Genomic DNA, 18,002 nt, shown 5'->3' on the forward strand with positions numbered 1-18,002 from the left:
AATGGCGAAGAAGTTTAGGGATAATGGATAAGGCACCGGCAAAAATAGGGCCCTTAGTATGTCCTGAGAGCGTACAAATGTAACCAAATGGACCCTTGCAGGTTCATTTGGTTACATTTGTACGCTCTCACAGAGTTACAAATGGTTTAAATGAACACTGAGGATATTATATGATCGTATCACTATGCCAACATGTCACATTTAATTATGACTGTAGGGCAGGGGAGGGCAACTGTGATGATAGAGAAGGCCATTATATTTCCACACTCACTCCAGAGGGCCACATTGCATATACTGTTGGGCATTCTATGTCATACAAAAGTAGCAAAAATAGCCGATCTACAAGCTCAAAACGCGTTTTGAGCTTGTAGATCTGCTATTTTTGCTATTTTTTAATTGGAATCCTGAAAAGTTGTGTTTTTATTTAATTTCAAATGCATTTAGTTATATACTTTTGTGTTAACTTTATGAAATACAAATACATTGGACATAAAAAAGACTATAGTCATTAAGCTACTGATATAGACTGAAGTAATTAAAGCAGGTCATGTTCGCATGTTTGGAATTGTAACGGCTGAACTCAATAATATATCAGTATTCCAATATTAACCTGCGGGCCGCATTAAGTGAAGGTGGGGGCCGCATGTGGCCCCCGGGCCACATGCGGCCCATGTATGCTGTAGGGGTTTATTTGTGTTTATTTAATCGGTGACACTGAAAACTGCAAACTGGTAAACACACGATCAATGTGTCATATCACCCGAGACCCAGAGAGTATCGCTTCTTTATCGCCTATTTGTCACGCTGCGTATAGCTGAGTAACTGAATATGGTTAATTATGCACGCTCGTTATGACTGAGTGGATGGAATCTGTTGAAAGGTATACATTATGTAAATTAGCCTGTAATCCATACGTTTTCTGTCCTATACATGCAATTTGAACGCTATAGGCCAAGAGGGAATCCTCCGCTTGGCCTGGGGAGATATTGTGTGTATGAGCTTTAGGCAGTGCTACATGTTAAAATGCTCTACCATACAGATGTACTAGTTATATTGTAATAACATTATCAAACAATTATATTAAGATAATTGTGTTTTTATTCATTCAAATACGTTCTGAATTGCAGCTTTGACTACATTGTTTACGTGTGTGTGTGTGTGTGTGTGTGTGTGTGTGTGTGTGTGTGTGTGTGTGTGCGTGTGTGCGTGTGCGTGTGTGTGTGTGTGTGGTGTACAGTGGCGATTGTGTGAAGGCAGTGTTGTTCTGCGGTTACAGTTGAAACGGGATATATTTTATGTGACAGTGATGTAGTACTCTGAGAGGAGAAAGAGCAGCATTGTACGCAGACTTTGTTTTGAGCATTGTTTGTTGGGTCTTAAAATAACCCCCCCGCCTGGCCCGGCCCGGCCGACCGTCAGGATATAGATCTCCAGTCTGTCTGGTGAAGCACGGCTTTATCACCGCGCCGCGTCCTGAAATAATTGCCCCAAGGCTTTGTCCAGTGACCTCAGGAGAACTCCCGTCCCCTCAGTGTAGAGACATGACCTCTCTAGAGCGACCTCGCCTTCTGACTGGGCTCTGCAACAGCAATACAGGCAGTGGTGGAAAGTAACTAAGTACATTTACTCAAGTACTGTTACTTAACCCTTGCATTGTGTTAGAAACCTGCTGACACTTTTGGAGCCCAAAATAAAAAGAATTCCCCCACCTCATAGCTGACTTGTTATGCATTCATGTCCATGTAAACACTTTTTAAAATGTTATTTTGGGTTTGGGTTAGGGTTTCATCTTTCGGTATAGGCAGCTAATTTTCAATTATAATAATGTTAAAATTCACTCATTACATTTCCTATAAGGAAGACAATGGATAATGATGTTATCTAGCTATAATAAACAAGTGTGTTCTAATATTAGTCTTTAAAAAATGTTAATATTATTCAAATATAGTGACATCTGTGGTGTTAAGGGTCAAAATTGACCCATATTCCATAGAAGGTAAAAAGTCATTTAATTTTCATAAACCCAAACTTTATTTTACTCCTAATAGCAAATGCAAATTGAGGACAAGTTTCTCTCACTCTCAAACATGTAAACATTGAATATTGACAATTTGGGAGGAATATTGAGCCACACTTTTCTGCCGGGCCATATAAACAAACAGTAAAAACACCTATATATAGCAAGAAGAGGGCAGTGTGTTTCTGCAGGTAAACACCACCACACTACTCCGGTGGCTGCTAGTATAGCGGGAAATTATTTGTAAAACATGTATTTATTGTTTTGTTATGTAAACACAAGGCAAAGTTACATCCTATGCCTTTAAATAGAATTTTGAGGCACTTCACAGTATTTCCGTTTTTCTATACTTTATACTCCACTACATCTCACAGGCAAATGTTGTACTTTTTATTATTTTTTGAAAACTTGAGTTAGTATAGTTTGTATTCTTTTTGTATGCCTACATTTTATGCATGATGGGAATAAGTCTCTGACTTTATTGTGGCTTTTATCTTCGGATGTCTTTGGTGGCTATGAAATAAATCAAGTTAGTTAATTTGTAGATTTACAGTAGATTGCTATTACAAATAGACGCTGACATAAGTCAGCAGAAATAATTAGAAATAAGTGGTTGGTGGGATCAGAACCTCACTCAACCCCCCCCCCCCCCCTTCCAAAACCTCATCAGACAACTGGTATTAACGGCTTTGTTGCTCTTCTACTGTCAGATCTCCCTCCACATGTCAGCACATGTTTCCCCTATTTAAAATGTTTATGGGCTGTGAGTAAAAATCACGATGCGTTGTTCTTTTAACAATTTTAGAAGTAGTGAGTGCCGCGCACTATCCCTGGCACAAAATATTTTTGAGATGGGGGTCCGCAGCCAAATACATATCATTTTGGGGGTCCTTGACATGAAAACGTTTGAGAACCACTGTATTATACCATGCTCTGACATAGTGCTACATTACACTGCACTGTTAGCTCTTTGTTTTGACCTAGCTAGCTAAACTAAGCGGGACTTGAATTCTTGTGGTTTTAGTAGTTTATGAAAGAACTTTAGTCTCAGTTAATCCATGCTAATCCTTTGTTGCCGCAAGAAGAGCTCTCTCTCTCTCTCTCTCTCTCTCTCTCTCTCTCTCTCTCTCTCTCTCTCTCTCTCTCTCTCTCTCTCTCTCTCTCTCTCTCTCTCGCTCTCTCTCTCTCTCTCTCTCTCCCCGTTCAGTTCAAAGGGGCTTTATTGGCATGGGGAATATACATTGCCAAAGCAATCAAAACAAAGAAATGTATAAAATATGGGCCTATACTAGAATAAAGGAATGTGAACAACGCAAAATGTGCGTTTGATGATCACATTAAAGATAACTTAATATAAACCATTTTAAAATAGGGTCAATTTCTCTCTCTCTCTCTCTCTCTCGCTCTCTCTCTCTCTCTCTCCTTCTCTCTCTCTCTTTCTCTCTATGTCCTTCTCTCCTTCTCTCTCTCTCTCCTTCGCTCTCTCTCTCTCTCTCTCTCTCTCTCTCTCTGACCATGACCACTGATCTTGACACCATGCAGTCCTCATTAACATTGCAGAGAGGCCGTGGCAAAATGGACAAAGGTCGTACTGTGTACAAAATAATAGGCTATTCTGTACATGGGTTTAGGGCCGTTTGAGAACACGGGAGGATAGAGACCAGTTTTATTGCCTCAATGAATTGCTAAAGTTGTACAAAATTTCTGCCACTGGTTGTCAAATTGTAGGGTTAAGACTGAATGAATCATTGTCGCCTCACAGCTAGAAGGTCTTGGGTTCGATTCCCGCCAGGGACGCTGTGGGCGATGGGGGCGTGTCCTCTCCTCCGCGTCATCAGTGCCCATACCCTAGGTGGGGTTGGCGAAAAGGCCTTTCTGTGAGGAGTAATGCAGTAATCCTGTCACCACTCCCCCAACACCGCTGAAGTATCCATGAGCAAGGCACTGAACCTCCCAACTGCTCCAGTGGAGCTGCTCAGTGGCCAACAGTATAAGTGTGTGTCTATGTGCAGGGCGTTGCTGAAATGAGCACTCGTGCTCAGCTACTACCTTGGGTAAATAAAGAACAAAACAAAAAAAGTCCCTGGAGATCGTGGATCAGATTATTTATTTATTAACTTTGAAAATCAAGCTTGTAGATCTGCTATTTTCAAAAGATTTTTTTATACATTTGAAAACTTGAAGTAGGACATTCTCTATAATTAGTACTTTCTACTTTTGCTACTTTAAGTACACTTTGATACCAATACTTTTGTACTTTTACTCAAGTAAATTTCGGACCATTGAGTACTTTTTCTATCACTGACTGACTGTAGCAACATATTTTTTCAGAAAAATCTTAGGATTTAAAAGGCATTTTTAGAATCTAAATGGGTTAGAGCTGTTCTTTTGGCTCTTATTTCCTTCTCCTCGCCACACTCCAAATTCATTATAACATCATTAACATTCTGTTCAACGGATGTGTTGAAACTTCCCTCACAAGCGACTTGTCTTCCGTTTCATATTCTGTGGGATTTCCCCTCAACTCAACTGTCCTATATAATTATAATCTTCTTTTGTCCTCCCCCCAAAAAAACAGACATCTCTCCTCTTAATCAAAAGAGGTCTGTTTCCGGGTAAACAAAAAGCCAATGTGTTGATGATAATCCTCATCTAGAGAGACTCAGTTAATCGGCTCATTTCACATCACACTTTATCTTGATACTGTGTGAAACAAACGTATTGTACAAATATTCTGTAGGCCCCTGTTTCATTTGACTGAAAGGGATTAAAAGACGGCCTTCATTTCAGGGATAACATTTTTACAGGCCTATAAAAAGGGACATACCGATTTATCATCCGTTTAATGCCCAATACTGACCTTGTTGACAGACATCAGTGTATTGGCGAATCAGAGGACATTTACTGATTTCATTACTCTATTGAATTTGTACTCGTTAAAAGATAGTGTCATGAAGGGCTGAAATACTTTAAAACTGTTATTTGTTAAACATTGGTTCAGGGGCACGGTGGTGCAGTCGGTAGCGCTGTCGCCTTGCAGCTAGAAGGTCCTGGGTTTGAATCCCGCCGGGGACGCTGTGGGCTTGTTCTCTCCTCCACGTCATCAGTGCCCATACCCTAGGTGTGGTTGGTGAAATGGCCTTTCTGTGTGGAGTTTGCATGTTCTCCCCATGTCCCCTAATCCTGGTCTCTATACTGCCTCCCCCTGGTAAGCCGGGGTGCCTGATAGAGGGGAAAGGAACTGGTTGGAATAACGTGTTCCTTCCACGTGCTACGTCCTACCGGGGAAACTCCCCCCTGTCAGGTGATAAGAAGCGGCTTGCTAGCTCCTCATGCATTGAAGGAAGCATGAGCTCAGTTCGGGGCTCTCCCCAGTCTATCAGAGGGAGAGTAGCGCCCAGGATTACAAGCTTAGGCATTGGCACTGGGTGAAAAAATGTGTTACAAAATCGTGGGATAAAAAAAAAGAATTTCCTCAATCGGTACAACCCTACCTAATAGTCAGTCTCTATACTGTTGAATGAATAGAATGTTTGAAGCAGAATCATCATTCACGGGCCATTTACTGTCTGATGTGATAATGACTGATTGACTGGATGTTCCTTGGCAGGTGACAGAGGTGTGTGGAGCCAAGCGGCTGGGCTACTTTGGCACGGCGCAGTTCTACGTGGCCCTGAAGCTGCTGGCCGCCGCCCAGTCTGGCCTGCCCGTCCGTCTGGAGAGCGTCACGCAAAGTAAGTAGTGTCTCGCCTCACCGGGTCGCCAGGGTCGTCTTGTGAGAGCAAAACAGGGATCAAGAGCTTAGCTTAACATGCCTGGGATTTGGTTCTTAATCTGGATGAGAGAGAGAGGGGGGTGTGTCGCGTGATGGAAGGAGCTAAGTGCGTTTAGCCCTGATTCCATGAGCACACCATCAGTCAAAACCCAAAGCTCTTCCATCCAGCACAACATACACAAGGTCTTATTGTATGGTCTTATCCTTGGAGTTTGCTTGGCACGTGACTGCTGGGTGGGTGGACTATAAGAAGGAAGAAGGAAGAAGGAAAAGAAGGTGTTTTACTGAGTTTGAATGGGTTATACACAGTGGTGTAAAGTAACTAAAGTACATTTACTCAAGTACTGTACTTAAGTACAATTTTGACAAGTTTTTTCAATTTTTTTTTCCAGTCTGGATAGATCAGTGGGTAGATGAGTCTGGGTAGCTCAGTGCAGTGGCGTGCACAGACACTTTGAGGGGCAGGTGCTCAAGTAAGCGCGAGGCGTTGTGGGCTTGTAGATCTGCTATTTTTGGCTAAAGTTCTCCTCAGAAAAGGGATGCTAGGTTATGAGAGGTTATGGTAAAAAGAAAAATCATATCACAAAGATTTGGCGGACCCCCTGTAGTAGCTCTGAGGACCCCCTGTTGAAGACCCCCGCTGTAAACTGAAGGGAAAAAAAACGTTTTTTTTTCTTTTTTTCAAAAGGGCACCTCTGGTCAAGAGGGCAAAGGGCGGGTGCTCTAGCATCACCTAGAGTCTATCTGTGCACGTCCCTGGCTCAGTGGGTAGATGAGTCTGGGTAGATCAGTGGGTAGATGTGTCAGGGTAGCTCAGACAGCGCTCGCCTTAGAATAGCAAAGATCTGGGTTTGATCCTGAGCAGCGCCAGCTCAGCGTATGCGTAGCACAGCTTGACGTGTCTGTGGTATTAAGTACTGAGAGCTGATGGTAGGACTGAAGCTCCACCTCAGCAATACATCTATCAGGGGTCTAGTGCCTTGTCAGGGGGATAGACACCCTCATTGCTCGGCAGATATACTGACAATAAGCCACTACTTACTTACTGTATACATTTGTGATGCCAAACGCTACAAAATCTGTTAACCCATTCAATCCGGGAAAGTATTTTTTTTCTTTTTTCTTTGGCTATTCAAAAATAGCAGATATACAAGCTATATACTATACTAGCGTGGCACCGAGTGCCGCGCTATGAGCTTGTAGATCTGCTATTTTTTTTTAAATTGTGAAAATGTGTGCAAGTCTTTCAATATATATATATTTTAACTCAAATCTTTGCTTCTGGGGGTCCCTGGAAGAACATATTTTCAGATGCCCTCATTTTGGGGGCCCTTGATATGAAAAAGTTTGAGCACCACTGATATATATCAACAAACGTTTACAAAAAAAAAATGTTAGGATTTAGAAGACATTTGTAGAATCCCCAGATGCAATAAGATTTGAGTTATGTTGCTTTAAAAAATATATATATTCAAAAATATATATATATATATTCAAAGATAGCGTGGCACAGAGTGCCAGTGCTATGAGCTTGTAGATCTGCTATTTTTAGAAAATCGTGAAAGATCATGCAAATCTTTGAATTGCCCAAACTTTAAGATAATGGTTATAGCTAAAATTCTAAAATGACACCGTAAATGCATTCCCGCATTAAATGAGTTAAATGAACACTCCAAAAGCCATCGCTTTGCACTTCCAGTTCCAAAAGAAACATGAAGCACCCACCCGTGGAGACCAGGTTTAGATTCCTCCATGGTGCATCCGGCTTGGCTGGACAGACACTGCTGTAAACACTGCAGCTGGCCGTGTTGGTGGTTTGGGAAGGGAAGGCCATCTGATCTGTGTCGCTGCACTTCTGTAGCAACTCCTACAGCAGGGGTGATGCAACTTTGATGATGGAGAGGGCCACTATATTTCCACACTCACTCCAGAGGGTCACATTGCATATACTGTCAGGCCATTCTACGTCACACAAAAGTAGCAAAAATGCTATTTTTTTTATTGGAATCCTGATTATGTTTTGCAATTTTTTAATTGGAATCCTGATTATTTTTTGCAATTTTTTAATTGGAATCCTGATTATTTTTTGCAATTTTTTAATTAGAATCCTGAAAAGTAACATTTTTATTTAATTTCAAATGCATTTAGATATACCTATGTTAACTTTATGAACTTAAATAAAAATACATTGGACATTAAAAAGACAATAACATTTTAATACTATAGTCATTAAGCTACTAATGTAGACTGAAGTAATTAAATGTTTTGCAATTTTTTGCATGTTTGGAATTGTAACAGCTGAAATCAATAATATATCAGTATTCCGATATTAACCTGTGGGCCGCATTAACCTCGCATCACCAGTCTTTCCACCTCGGAGGAAAGCCTGGTATTCGTTACTGAAGGCCCATATGATCCGGTCTAGACCACGCCTACTGAAAAAAGAAAAAAAAAGCATCCTCTTTCCGGTTTTGTCGCGATCCGGTTTTGCGGTGCCGCTTTGTTTTGGTTCCCCAATCCCTATTTAAATGGAATAGAATTTCCCCGTGGGATAATATGGATAATACAGACGCTAAATAGTCTCTGGAAAGTACACTCACATTTATATTTAAAAAATAAGCTAAACTACGCCGTATCAAGGATTTTGGGGACGGACCTATTTTGGGGTGAGACGTCTTTCCGGTTTGTCGCGATCCGGTCGCTTTTCTTTTTTTTTCCGACCGGATCATATACCCGAAAAGGAATGCTGCCCAGGCTAGGGCCGCATTAAGTGAAGGTGGGGGCCGCATGTGGCCCCCGGGCCGCCAGTTGCCCATGTATGTCCTACAGGTTGGCCGGTGTCAGTGTTGATTTAGCCGACTGAAACTATGACTATGACTTTTTTCACTGATGAAAACAAAACAAAAACAAAATAAAAACTAAGCTACGATGACTAAAACTAAGACTAAATATACTGACATATTTTGTCAACAAATAAAAACTTTAGTGAGGGACTAGTGGAGAAGAGTTCCAGTAGAACTAACAGTACGTTTTAACAGCGGGCGACTCTCGGGCTATCGCCGGGCGACATCGTCCAAAAGATAAAGAAAATCCATCTTTCATCGCCACTTCGCCCTATCGCCAGTAGTTGCTGGCTCTCATAGACATATAACTTCCGGAAAATACTATCCTGATCGCCCGCTGTTAAAACGCACCGTAAGAGACAAGTCATTTTATGTTTGGTTGCACTCGGGTGTTGCACTCTGAAAATAGCAGATCTACAAATCTACTTGTAAAATCATCCATTACGACGCCATCAAGGCACCGCCAAAATACATTTTAGTCGACTAAATCAACTGTAGATTTAGTCGACTATAATCTTATTATATTTAGTGGACTAAAACTAGACAAAAACGAACACATTTCTGATGACTAAAATATGACTAAAACTAAATGGAATTGTATTCAAAAGACTATGACTAAGCTGCCATGTCGTTGGCTCTCTTCAGATCTACCTCTGCCCAGGTTCGTTGGGCTGAAGAACGAAGCAGAGCTGCGGTATGTGAGCCAAAGCGTGGACCCTCAGGGGCCCCAGTCTGGAGTCTCTGTGGGCCCTGTGCCCGTCTGGGCCCCGGCTGACAGGGGAGCCTTCAGACACCTGGAGACCACCGTGGAGAAGAAGGTGAGTGTGCGCTATGATTTGTATTTAAGTTCATAAACTTAACACAAAAGTACGTAACTAAATGCATTTGGAATTAAATAAAAAAACTTTTCAGGATTCCAATTCAAAAATAGCAAAAATAGCAGATCTACAAGCTCAAAACGCGTCGCACTGCGACGCGTTTTGAGCTTGTAGATCGGCTATTTTTGCTACTTTTGTCTGAAACCACCTGCATTGCATGCACTGATGTGCTTGCTTGTAGAACCACTACGTTATACAAAGCTTCCAGAAACACCTATAAAAACATAAATGACTGAGAAACCGGAACTAAATACTTTTACTCCTATACTCCCATACAAGATGTAACAAAGAGGCGAGCGGAGGGGGAAGCCAGACGTGTGGCCATATGCATTTTAGGGAAGAAAAAAAAACAGCCAACCTAAAGGCCAAACCACACCAATGCAACTCCTTGCAACTGCCATTGGGGACAATGGTTGCAAGTAGTTGCATGTTGTAAGGAGTTGCATGGCGAATCATTGGTGTGGATGTGGAGTGGGCTTAAAAGTACTTAGTACTTTACAGCCTCCCTAGAAATGTACTCAAGTGAAAGTAAAATATATGTCTTGGAAAAGTACTCAAGTAAGAGTAATAAGTATTAAAAATAATCTAATATTCGAGTAAAGATCCTCAGAATCTGGACTCAAGTACATTTACTCTGTTACTGTCCACCCCTGTACATATGTATGAACACATGAGTCATGACACATGTATCTATAACATGTTATACTGTGTTTTATGTGAACAGGAAACCTGGTCACCTCCACGCTCACCATGCAGTTCACCACCTCGCTCTCCACCCAGCTACCGGTCATACCCTTATGGTCTGCAGAGGAACGGCACCGACCTGCCACTGGGTAAGATGTGGGCAACATTGCATAATTATACTGTTGGGCATTCTATGTCACACAAAAGTAGCAAAAATAGCCGATCTACAAGCTCAAAACGCGACGAGTTTTGAGCTTGTAGATCGGCTATTTTTGCTATTTTTGAATTGGAATCCTGAAAAGTTGTTTTTATTTAATTCCAAATGCATTTAGTTATATACTTTTGTGTTAACTTTATGAAAATACAAATACTTTGGACATAAAAAAGACAATAGAATTTTAATACTAGTCATTAAGCTAATAATATAGACTGAAGTAATTAAAGCGGGTCATGTTTGCATGTTTGGAATTGTAACAGCTGAAATCAATAATATATCAGTATTCCAATATTAACCTGCGGGCTGCATTAAATGAAGGTGGGGGCCGCATGTGGCCCCTGGGCCGCCAGTTGCCCACTCACTGCAAATACTACCAATCAGCAGAAATACTAGGTTTAGGTTTAGCTGAAGGTAAATAACTATGAAAGAGGGTTCATTATTGGGCCACGGATGTACAGTCATAATTTAGACTGCAAATTACATTTGTTTATTACAAGTAAGACGCGCGAACGCTGGAAGCGAACGCAGCTCTATAATAACAATAAGAAGAATAGAAAGGAATGAGCAATTACTTGCCATCCGGCCTGAAATATGCACAAATGACATGGAATTCTTAGATATCCCAATAGATGAACTCGTGTAGATGCTTGTAGATGTGTTATTTTTGACTGTCGCTGCTATATTTTTCTCAGAGGAGTGTAATGAGTCACCCAGGGGCACAGGCGAATTTCAGCCACACTGTAGTGCATGCAGGCAATGAGAGCGTGACTCACATGGGGGCAGCCAATGAGAGCGTGAGTGACATGGGGGCGCGGCTGCACACATACTGCACACAGACAGACACACAAGCCGAGCCGAGTTTCATAGTATGCTCCACTTGGTCGGAGGCGCGGCTTCTCTTCCGCGTTCGCAATGACGAATATAAAAGCCAAGTGTGCACCCATGGTTGTGCTATCGAAGGAAAGAGGGATAATAGCAAGGTTACTTACTTACAATAGTTGAATCAAAAGATTCAACTACAGTATGTTTAAAAAATATATATAATAACAATGCATTCATTCCATAAATGAATCATTCAGACTTTCTGAATGCACTACTTTTGACAGCCCTATTTTTAATCATAGATAGATCAGTATTTTCCATTATTTGCTGTGACTACTGTATTATTATTGAATTGCTGTATATTCATCACTCAAGAAGCTTGCTGTGTCGTGTCATGTTCCAGTTGTCAAAGGTTTAAAAGTAGCCTGTTTGTTTGACTTTGGTAATACAAGTTCCTTAATGACTGAGAGGGAAGTGGACAGTGAACTGGACAGTCACAAGGGGAATTCAGCTGAAATAATGAATAGCTAATTAATAACACTTTGATCCTCTCTCTCTCTCCTTTCTTATCACATCCTGTCTCTTAGAACTTTATCTACAAAATGCTTTTCATGTGGCACAGTCTCTGTTTCAATTAACAAATTGTGTGTGTGTGTGTGTGTGTGTGCGTATGTGTGTGTGCGCGTATGCACGCGTGTGTGTGTGTGTGTGTGTCTGTGTGTGTGTGCGTCTGCATGCGCTTGTGTGCGTGTGCACGTGCATGTGTGCGTCCGTGTGCGTGCATGTGTGTGTGCGTGCGTGCGTGTGTTTTCCTTCACTCAGCATATGAGAGCAAACATTGTTCAAGGCCCATCATGCAACTGGATCAACACTCGTCCCCCAGCAGCTATGGGATGGATCAACACTCGTCCCCCAGCAGCTATGGGATGAGAGCTGTTGACCAGTCTACTGTTCCTCGGGTAAGACCACATCCTCTCTACTGCACATCCTTTATGTTCTGTTATTGTGAACCACTTTCTACCCGACAACCCTATTTTGGGCATGTCATTATATCTAAAAATGCCGACGGTTGGTTATGGTGTGTACCATATCCCTGCTGTCAGGTGGAAACCTCATATGTCCAAAACTGTTACTTTTCAGGATTCAAATTCAAAAAATGCAAAAGTAGCAGATCTACAAGCTCAAAACGCTTCGCTTCTGTCACGATCAGTGACATGTTCCGTCTCCCTGTTGTGTTCTCTTGTATTTGTTGTTTCCTAGTAATAGTTAGTGTTTTACTTTTCAGTTGTGTTCCTTAAATTCTGAAGTGATGTTCCTTGTTTCCTTGTTAGGTTGCTACACTCTCGTGCCGTGTGTTGTAGTATCTGGTGTCTCCTGGTTTACTCTGTTGCTGATCTGTACCTGTCTTGTCTAACCAGTCCTGTGATTCCACTGTTTCCACCTGTGTCCTGTTGGGCCTATCCCAGTGTTGATTGTCCTGTTGAGTTCACCTGTGTCTAGTTAGTCCTTGTCTATTTTATACCCCCCTGTTCCCAGCCTCATTTTGCTGGTTCATTGTGAAATGTTACGTGTGCTATGTCTTGACTCCTAGTCCTTGAGGCTAAGCTCTTTATTTCCTTGTGTTCCTTGTGCTTCCAGTGTTTTAGTTTGTATTCTTAGTTTTTGAGTAATTAAACACTTTGAACCGACCGCTCAGCCTCTGCCTCATCCTGCATTTGGGGTGCATTTCGCCTTTCCGACATGTTGCCTTTCCGACATTAACGAACCCTATACCTAACCCTAACCCTAACCCTAACCGCACGCGAAAGCCACTAGTCGGAGTGGCGAGATGTCGGAATGGAAGGAGCACCCCCTGCATTTGGGTCTTACATTCACTCCTGACCTTGTAGATCAGCTACTTTTGATACTTTTGTGTTTTATAAAGAGCTGGAGAGACAAGGAGACTCCTTTTACTGAACAAACACTCTATAGCAACGAGTACTATCAGAATATAGAGCTATTTAACACTTATTTTAACCAAAGAAAATCACTTACCCTACCTTTAACCACTTTAGCCCTATTTTATACACAGGCTATTTGAAATTAGCCGATCTACAAGCTCACAACTGTGAATTGTGAGCTTGTAGATCTGCTATTTTCAAACGTTTCAGTACTTTGGGTACTTTAAGTGCATTTTGATACCAATACTTTTGTACTTTTACGTAAACAAGTAAGTACATTTTGAACACCAGACTTTTACTTAAAGTACAGAGTACTTCTACATTGCAGTATTGATACTTTTACTTAAGTAAAACATTTGAGTACTTTCTTGAATTGAATCCTTCCAGGTCCCCTCAGTGGAGAGACTGGATCAGCGAGGAGGAGGAGAGGAGTACACCGAGGATGACCCCTGGAGGATCACAGAGGAACAGCAGGAGTACTACACCAACCAGTTCAGGACCCTTCAGCCCGACCTGGGGGCCCTGGTCCTGGGTACGAAACAAATATTTTCTTGAACAAAAAATCCAGTACACTCCTTGCTCAGCAGCCTCTGCTTTTGTTTAAAGTGACAGACTTTTTGGTCCCACTGGACCTTCATCAAGAGTGTCTTAAGACATTTTTTTCATGTTTGCTTTAAATAATAATAGTTTTTTGCACTCATGTCTTAATTACTATCAGAATGAATCAGAATGACCTTTATTGTCACATCACAGGAAGACTTAGAATAGGGAAGGAGAGAATAGAGAAGAAAGGAACACAACATAACAGGCATCTCATCTCTCTTTGTTTCATTTGTTTTAGGAACCGTCGCAAAGAACTTCTTCACCAAATCCAAGCTGCCCATTCCAGAGCTGTCTCATATCTGGTGAGTTGCTGAGTCATTGGTCCAGGACAGTGTGTCCTTATGGAGGGGGGGGGCGGTCTGGTCTGGGCCTTCATCAGCATTCCACAGTGACACCACAGATGCACCATGACACTGCACTATTTACACTTTCTACTCCACCTCTAACCCTTTCTCTCCAGTCAGACTGGCTCCCTTGGTTTTACCCAAAGAGATGGAGATGACCTCTCTCATTTAGAGTGGAGATAATTAATTGTTCGAGGATCGAAAGAGGCTGTGCCTGATTTGACACGAACCACTTTTAAAACCACATAAACCCCATATGGGTGACCGGAGTCTCTCAGGGCTCTATACTAGTGTTTTTGTGGGGAAAGCTTAAAATTAGCCGATCGACAATCTCACAACCTATCGCAGCGTGACGCGTTGTGAGCTTGTCGATCTGCTATGTTCTGTGAAAGCTTTCCCCACAATAAGGATGCTGGGGTTTAAGTGGCTAATGTGTTTTTCAATTTTGGGGGGAAATAGAAGATCTATAAGCTCACAGCGTGCTGTAATGCAACATATTGTGAGCTTATACTGTAGATCAGCTATGTTGGTATGTGTTGTATGACAACATATATACTGTAATGTACGCCTTAAGTGGTTACATTTTGGTTAAAAGTAGTTATTTCTTTCTAAATTTAGAGTAGACCATTTTTTACCCCCTTTTTCTCCCCAATATAGTCGTTATGCCAATGAATTCCTCCCACACACATTTCTGCGTTGTCACTGCTGTTGTTGTACCCTACTGACTCACCTGCCAGTGAGGAGCCCCCACCGGGAGGACGTAGGGCCTTCGTCCTACTCTTCCCGCTCAACACTCCCTCCATGCTGACAGGTGCCGCCCCAGCCTGTAGGAATACATGCAGTGACAAATATCCCCCTCCCCGCCTGGCTTCCCTCCCCGAACACGGGCCAATTGTGTTCGCATAGACACCCGACCATGCCGGATGCACCGCGACAGATTCGAACCCACAACCTCCGTCCGTGGTGGTGGGCTGGGACTTCACCACTGTGCCACCCGAGCGCCTAAACAAAAACTCTATTTACAAACATAGCTTTATGTATCTTGCATTATGTGATCATCGTCATATCCTTTATTTAACCAGGAAATAAATGTTTTTCCAAGAGTGATTTGGCCAAGAGAGCAGCATGAAACACATCAATACAAGTATCACACAACATCCAATGAAAACATAACAAACTTTAAATTAGATTTAAATTCACCCATTGTGATCAGTTCAGATAAAAAATCTGAACTTCTCTGAAAAACGTATGTTTCTATATCAGTAGTTCTCCAACTTTTTCATGTCAAGGACCCCCAAAATTATATGTATTTGGCCGCCGACCCCCATATCAAAATATTTTTGTTCCAGGGACCCCCCCTGAAGCAAACATGTTAGTAAGAATGTTAGAAAGGTGTTTGCTTTGAAATGATATATATATATTCAAAGATTTGCTCACATTTTCACGATATTTTTTTTTTAGCAGATGTACAAGCTCATAGCGCGGCACCGAGTGCCGCGCTTGTATATCTGCTATTTTTTAATAGCCAAGGTGTAAAATAATGCTTTTCAGCTCAAATTAAAAAAATTACACAAATGCGTTCCAGGTCTTAATGGGTTAAAAAATTCCATTCTAACCCTTTGAATCAACGTCATATCACAGAGGATGACTTCACCGAGGTCTCACATGACATCGTCCTCATAATATTTCCCTTTGTCGTTTGATTGGGTCTCCAGGGAACTGAGTGACGTGGACAGGGACGGCGCTCTGACCTTCTCCGAGTTCTGCACGGCCTTCCACCTGATCGTGGCGCGCAAGAACGGCTACCCTCTGCCAGAGAGCCTCCCCCCCACGCTACGGCCACCTACAGAGTCCTCTGACCAGGACGCTCACATATCTCCTGAAGTAAGCTGGCATGGAGGCTGACGCGTTTATTCCACTCTCTGGTCTTTTGTCTTTAGTCTGTGTGGTGCTGATACTTACAACACAGCTTCTTTTTCCTCTTTAGAGCGCAGAGCCTCTTATTGTGTTTGACGATGCAGAGCCCAGGCCCAGTCAGCTGGTGAGACCATAACCCCTGCATTCATTCACTAAAAGTGTTGTTTTCTAGAGCAGTGGTTCTTAACGTGGGGTCTGGGGACCCCCAGGGGTCCTTGAGGAGTAACTCCAAGAGTGTACAGTGTGCTCATTTAGACCTGGGACACTGTTGCAGGCATAGATACTGTATATACTGCGTCGTCGGCTGCTGCTGTTTATTGGAGCTACCAAAATGCCTTAATATGTTACTTAGATGGTAATGGTTGTAAAACAGAAACATTTTAGTCTCAATGTATTGATAAACGAAGGTAAGAAAAAAAGCAGGTGCTCTGTGGAAGGCTGAGACCGAAACATGTCAAGCGTTCTCAATAAACAATAATGTGTATCTGAGCCAGTCTTGCGTCCTTTATTTTGGAGTGCAGGCATATTTCTTGCAGTGGAGTTATGGCAAGTTGCCCGGACCTATAAGGCTGTCCGGGTCCCCCAAGAACAGAGATGAGAACCAGTTAACTAGCTGTAGTGCATTAGTTCTGAAAGCTTTTTGTCACATGGCACACCATTTATGAGAGAAAAAAAAGGAATTCTAAGGAACACATTTACATATGATTATGACTATCATCATAAATAAGACTAAGTCTAAATCACACCGGGCCAGCTCCCAGAGCACACCAGTGTGTAATCTGGCACAGTTTTAGAACCACTGCTGTAAAGTTCCCCTTTTTTGACTGTAGAGGGCACTAACAAACTGCTTTATGTGTTACAAATATAAGCTTTTTGAGCTACTGTGTATGTTGACCTTACGACCTGCATTTTAATGCTAATGTGAATGCTTTCAGGACAGGGGGGTCGCAGAGAGGCTCCAGCCAGCGTTGCCCCCCGCCAGACTGGATATGAAAGAAGACCCCTGTGAGCAAGGTAATATGAAATGACAGGCAGCCCCCTAACCCCCGACTATATACAACAAGTACTTGAAATAAGAACGTTTCATTTGTTCTTACGTTTATCAATAAGTAACTCATATTTAGATTAATAGTGCTGTGGTTCTCAACCAGTGGTCCGGGGACCACCAGTGGTCCTTGAGGGGGTTCCAGGTGGTCCCCAGCTAAATGATGGAAGAGTTGGTAACCAAATGGACCCTTATAGATGTTTAACTCTTGAGAGCGTAAAATGAAACCAAATGGACCCTTACGGGTCCATTTGGTTTCTTTTTTACGCTCTCAAGAGTTAAATTATTGTTAAACATCTGCATTACTTAATTTAAGTCTACACCATTAGAGAATGTAGAAGAATTGTTATATTTTTTGATCAACGTTTGCCTGTCATCTCTCCTATTGGTACCAACATCAATACAGCATGTGGAATTGTGGACAAAATCCTATCCAACGATTATAAAATATTCAAAGTTTTGGCTCTGAGAGTCTAAATCTCATCAAACGGTGGTTCCGTGGCTCAAATGACGGATAAATAATAGGCCTCGATATGAAAAGGTTTGAAAACCACTGGCTTAGTGCATAATGAATGGGTTAAGTTTGTGTTGTAATAGTAATACAGTTATACTGTTGTGTCCGCAGACTTCTCTTCATCGCCACAAGACAAACACACCGCTCTTCAGTTCTGCTCTTTTCCTGGGAGGCCGGGTGAGACTCAATCTACTGTCACACCTACATTACATTAGGCTACATTACATTACATTACATTACATTACATTACATTACATTACATTACAGTCATTTAGCAGACGCTTTTTTTTATGCAAAGCGACTTACAATAAGTGCATTCAACATAGGTACTGTAGGGAATAAAACTACTAATCACCAGAAGTCTTAAGTGCATTTTCTGCTAAAACAGGCAACCAAGAGTATA

At 41.9% G+C, this 18,002-nt stretch overlaps 1 protein-coding gene across 1 annotated transcript in view; it reads left to right on the forward strand.

Annotated features, from left to right (window-relative positions):
* Positions 1–18,002, forward strand: part of reps2 (RALBP1 associated Eps domain containing 2) — a 57,107-nt gene that overhangs the window by 8,165 nt on the left and 30,940 nt on the right. Inside the window, exons 2-11 of the mRNA XM_084067585.1 lie at positions 5,628–5,751; positions 9,281–9,453; positions 10,238–10,346; positions 12,059–12,195; positions 13,564–13,708; positions 14,018–14,081; positions 15,839–16,007; positions 16,111–16,164; positions 16,976–17,054; positions 17,711–17,776. Coding sequence (XP_083923711.1) covers positions 5,628–5,751; positions 9,281–9,453; positions 10,238–10,346; positions 12,059–12,195; positions 13,564–13,708; positions 14,018–14,081; positions 15,839–16,007; positions 16,111–16,164; positions 16,976–17,054; positions 17,711–17,776 — 1,120 coding nt within the window. The remainder of the gene's footprint in view (positions 1–5,627; positions 5,752–9,280; positions 9,454–10,237; positions 10,347–12,058; positions 12,196–13,563; positions 13,709–14,017; positions 14,082–15,838; positions 16,008–16,110; positions 16,165–16,975; positions 17,055–17,710; positions 17,777–18,002) is intronic.

Source organism: Gymnoscopelus microlampas (assembly GCF_963454915.1).
Source record: "Gymnoscopelus microlampas genome assembly, chromosome: 9".
Classification (NCBI taxonomy): Eukaryota; Metazoa; Chordata; class Actinopteri; order Myctophiformes; family Myctophidae; genus Gymnoscopelus; species Gymnoscopelus microlampas.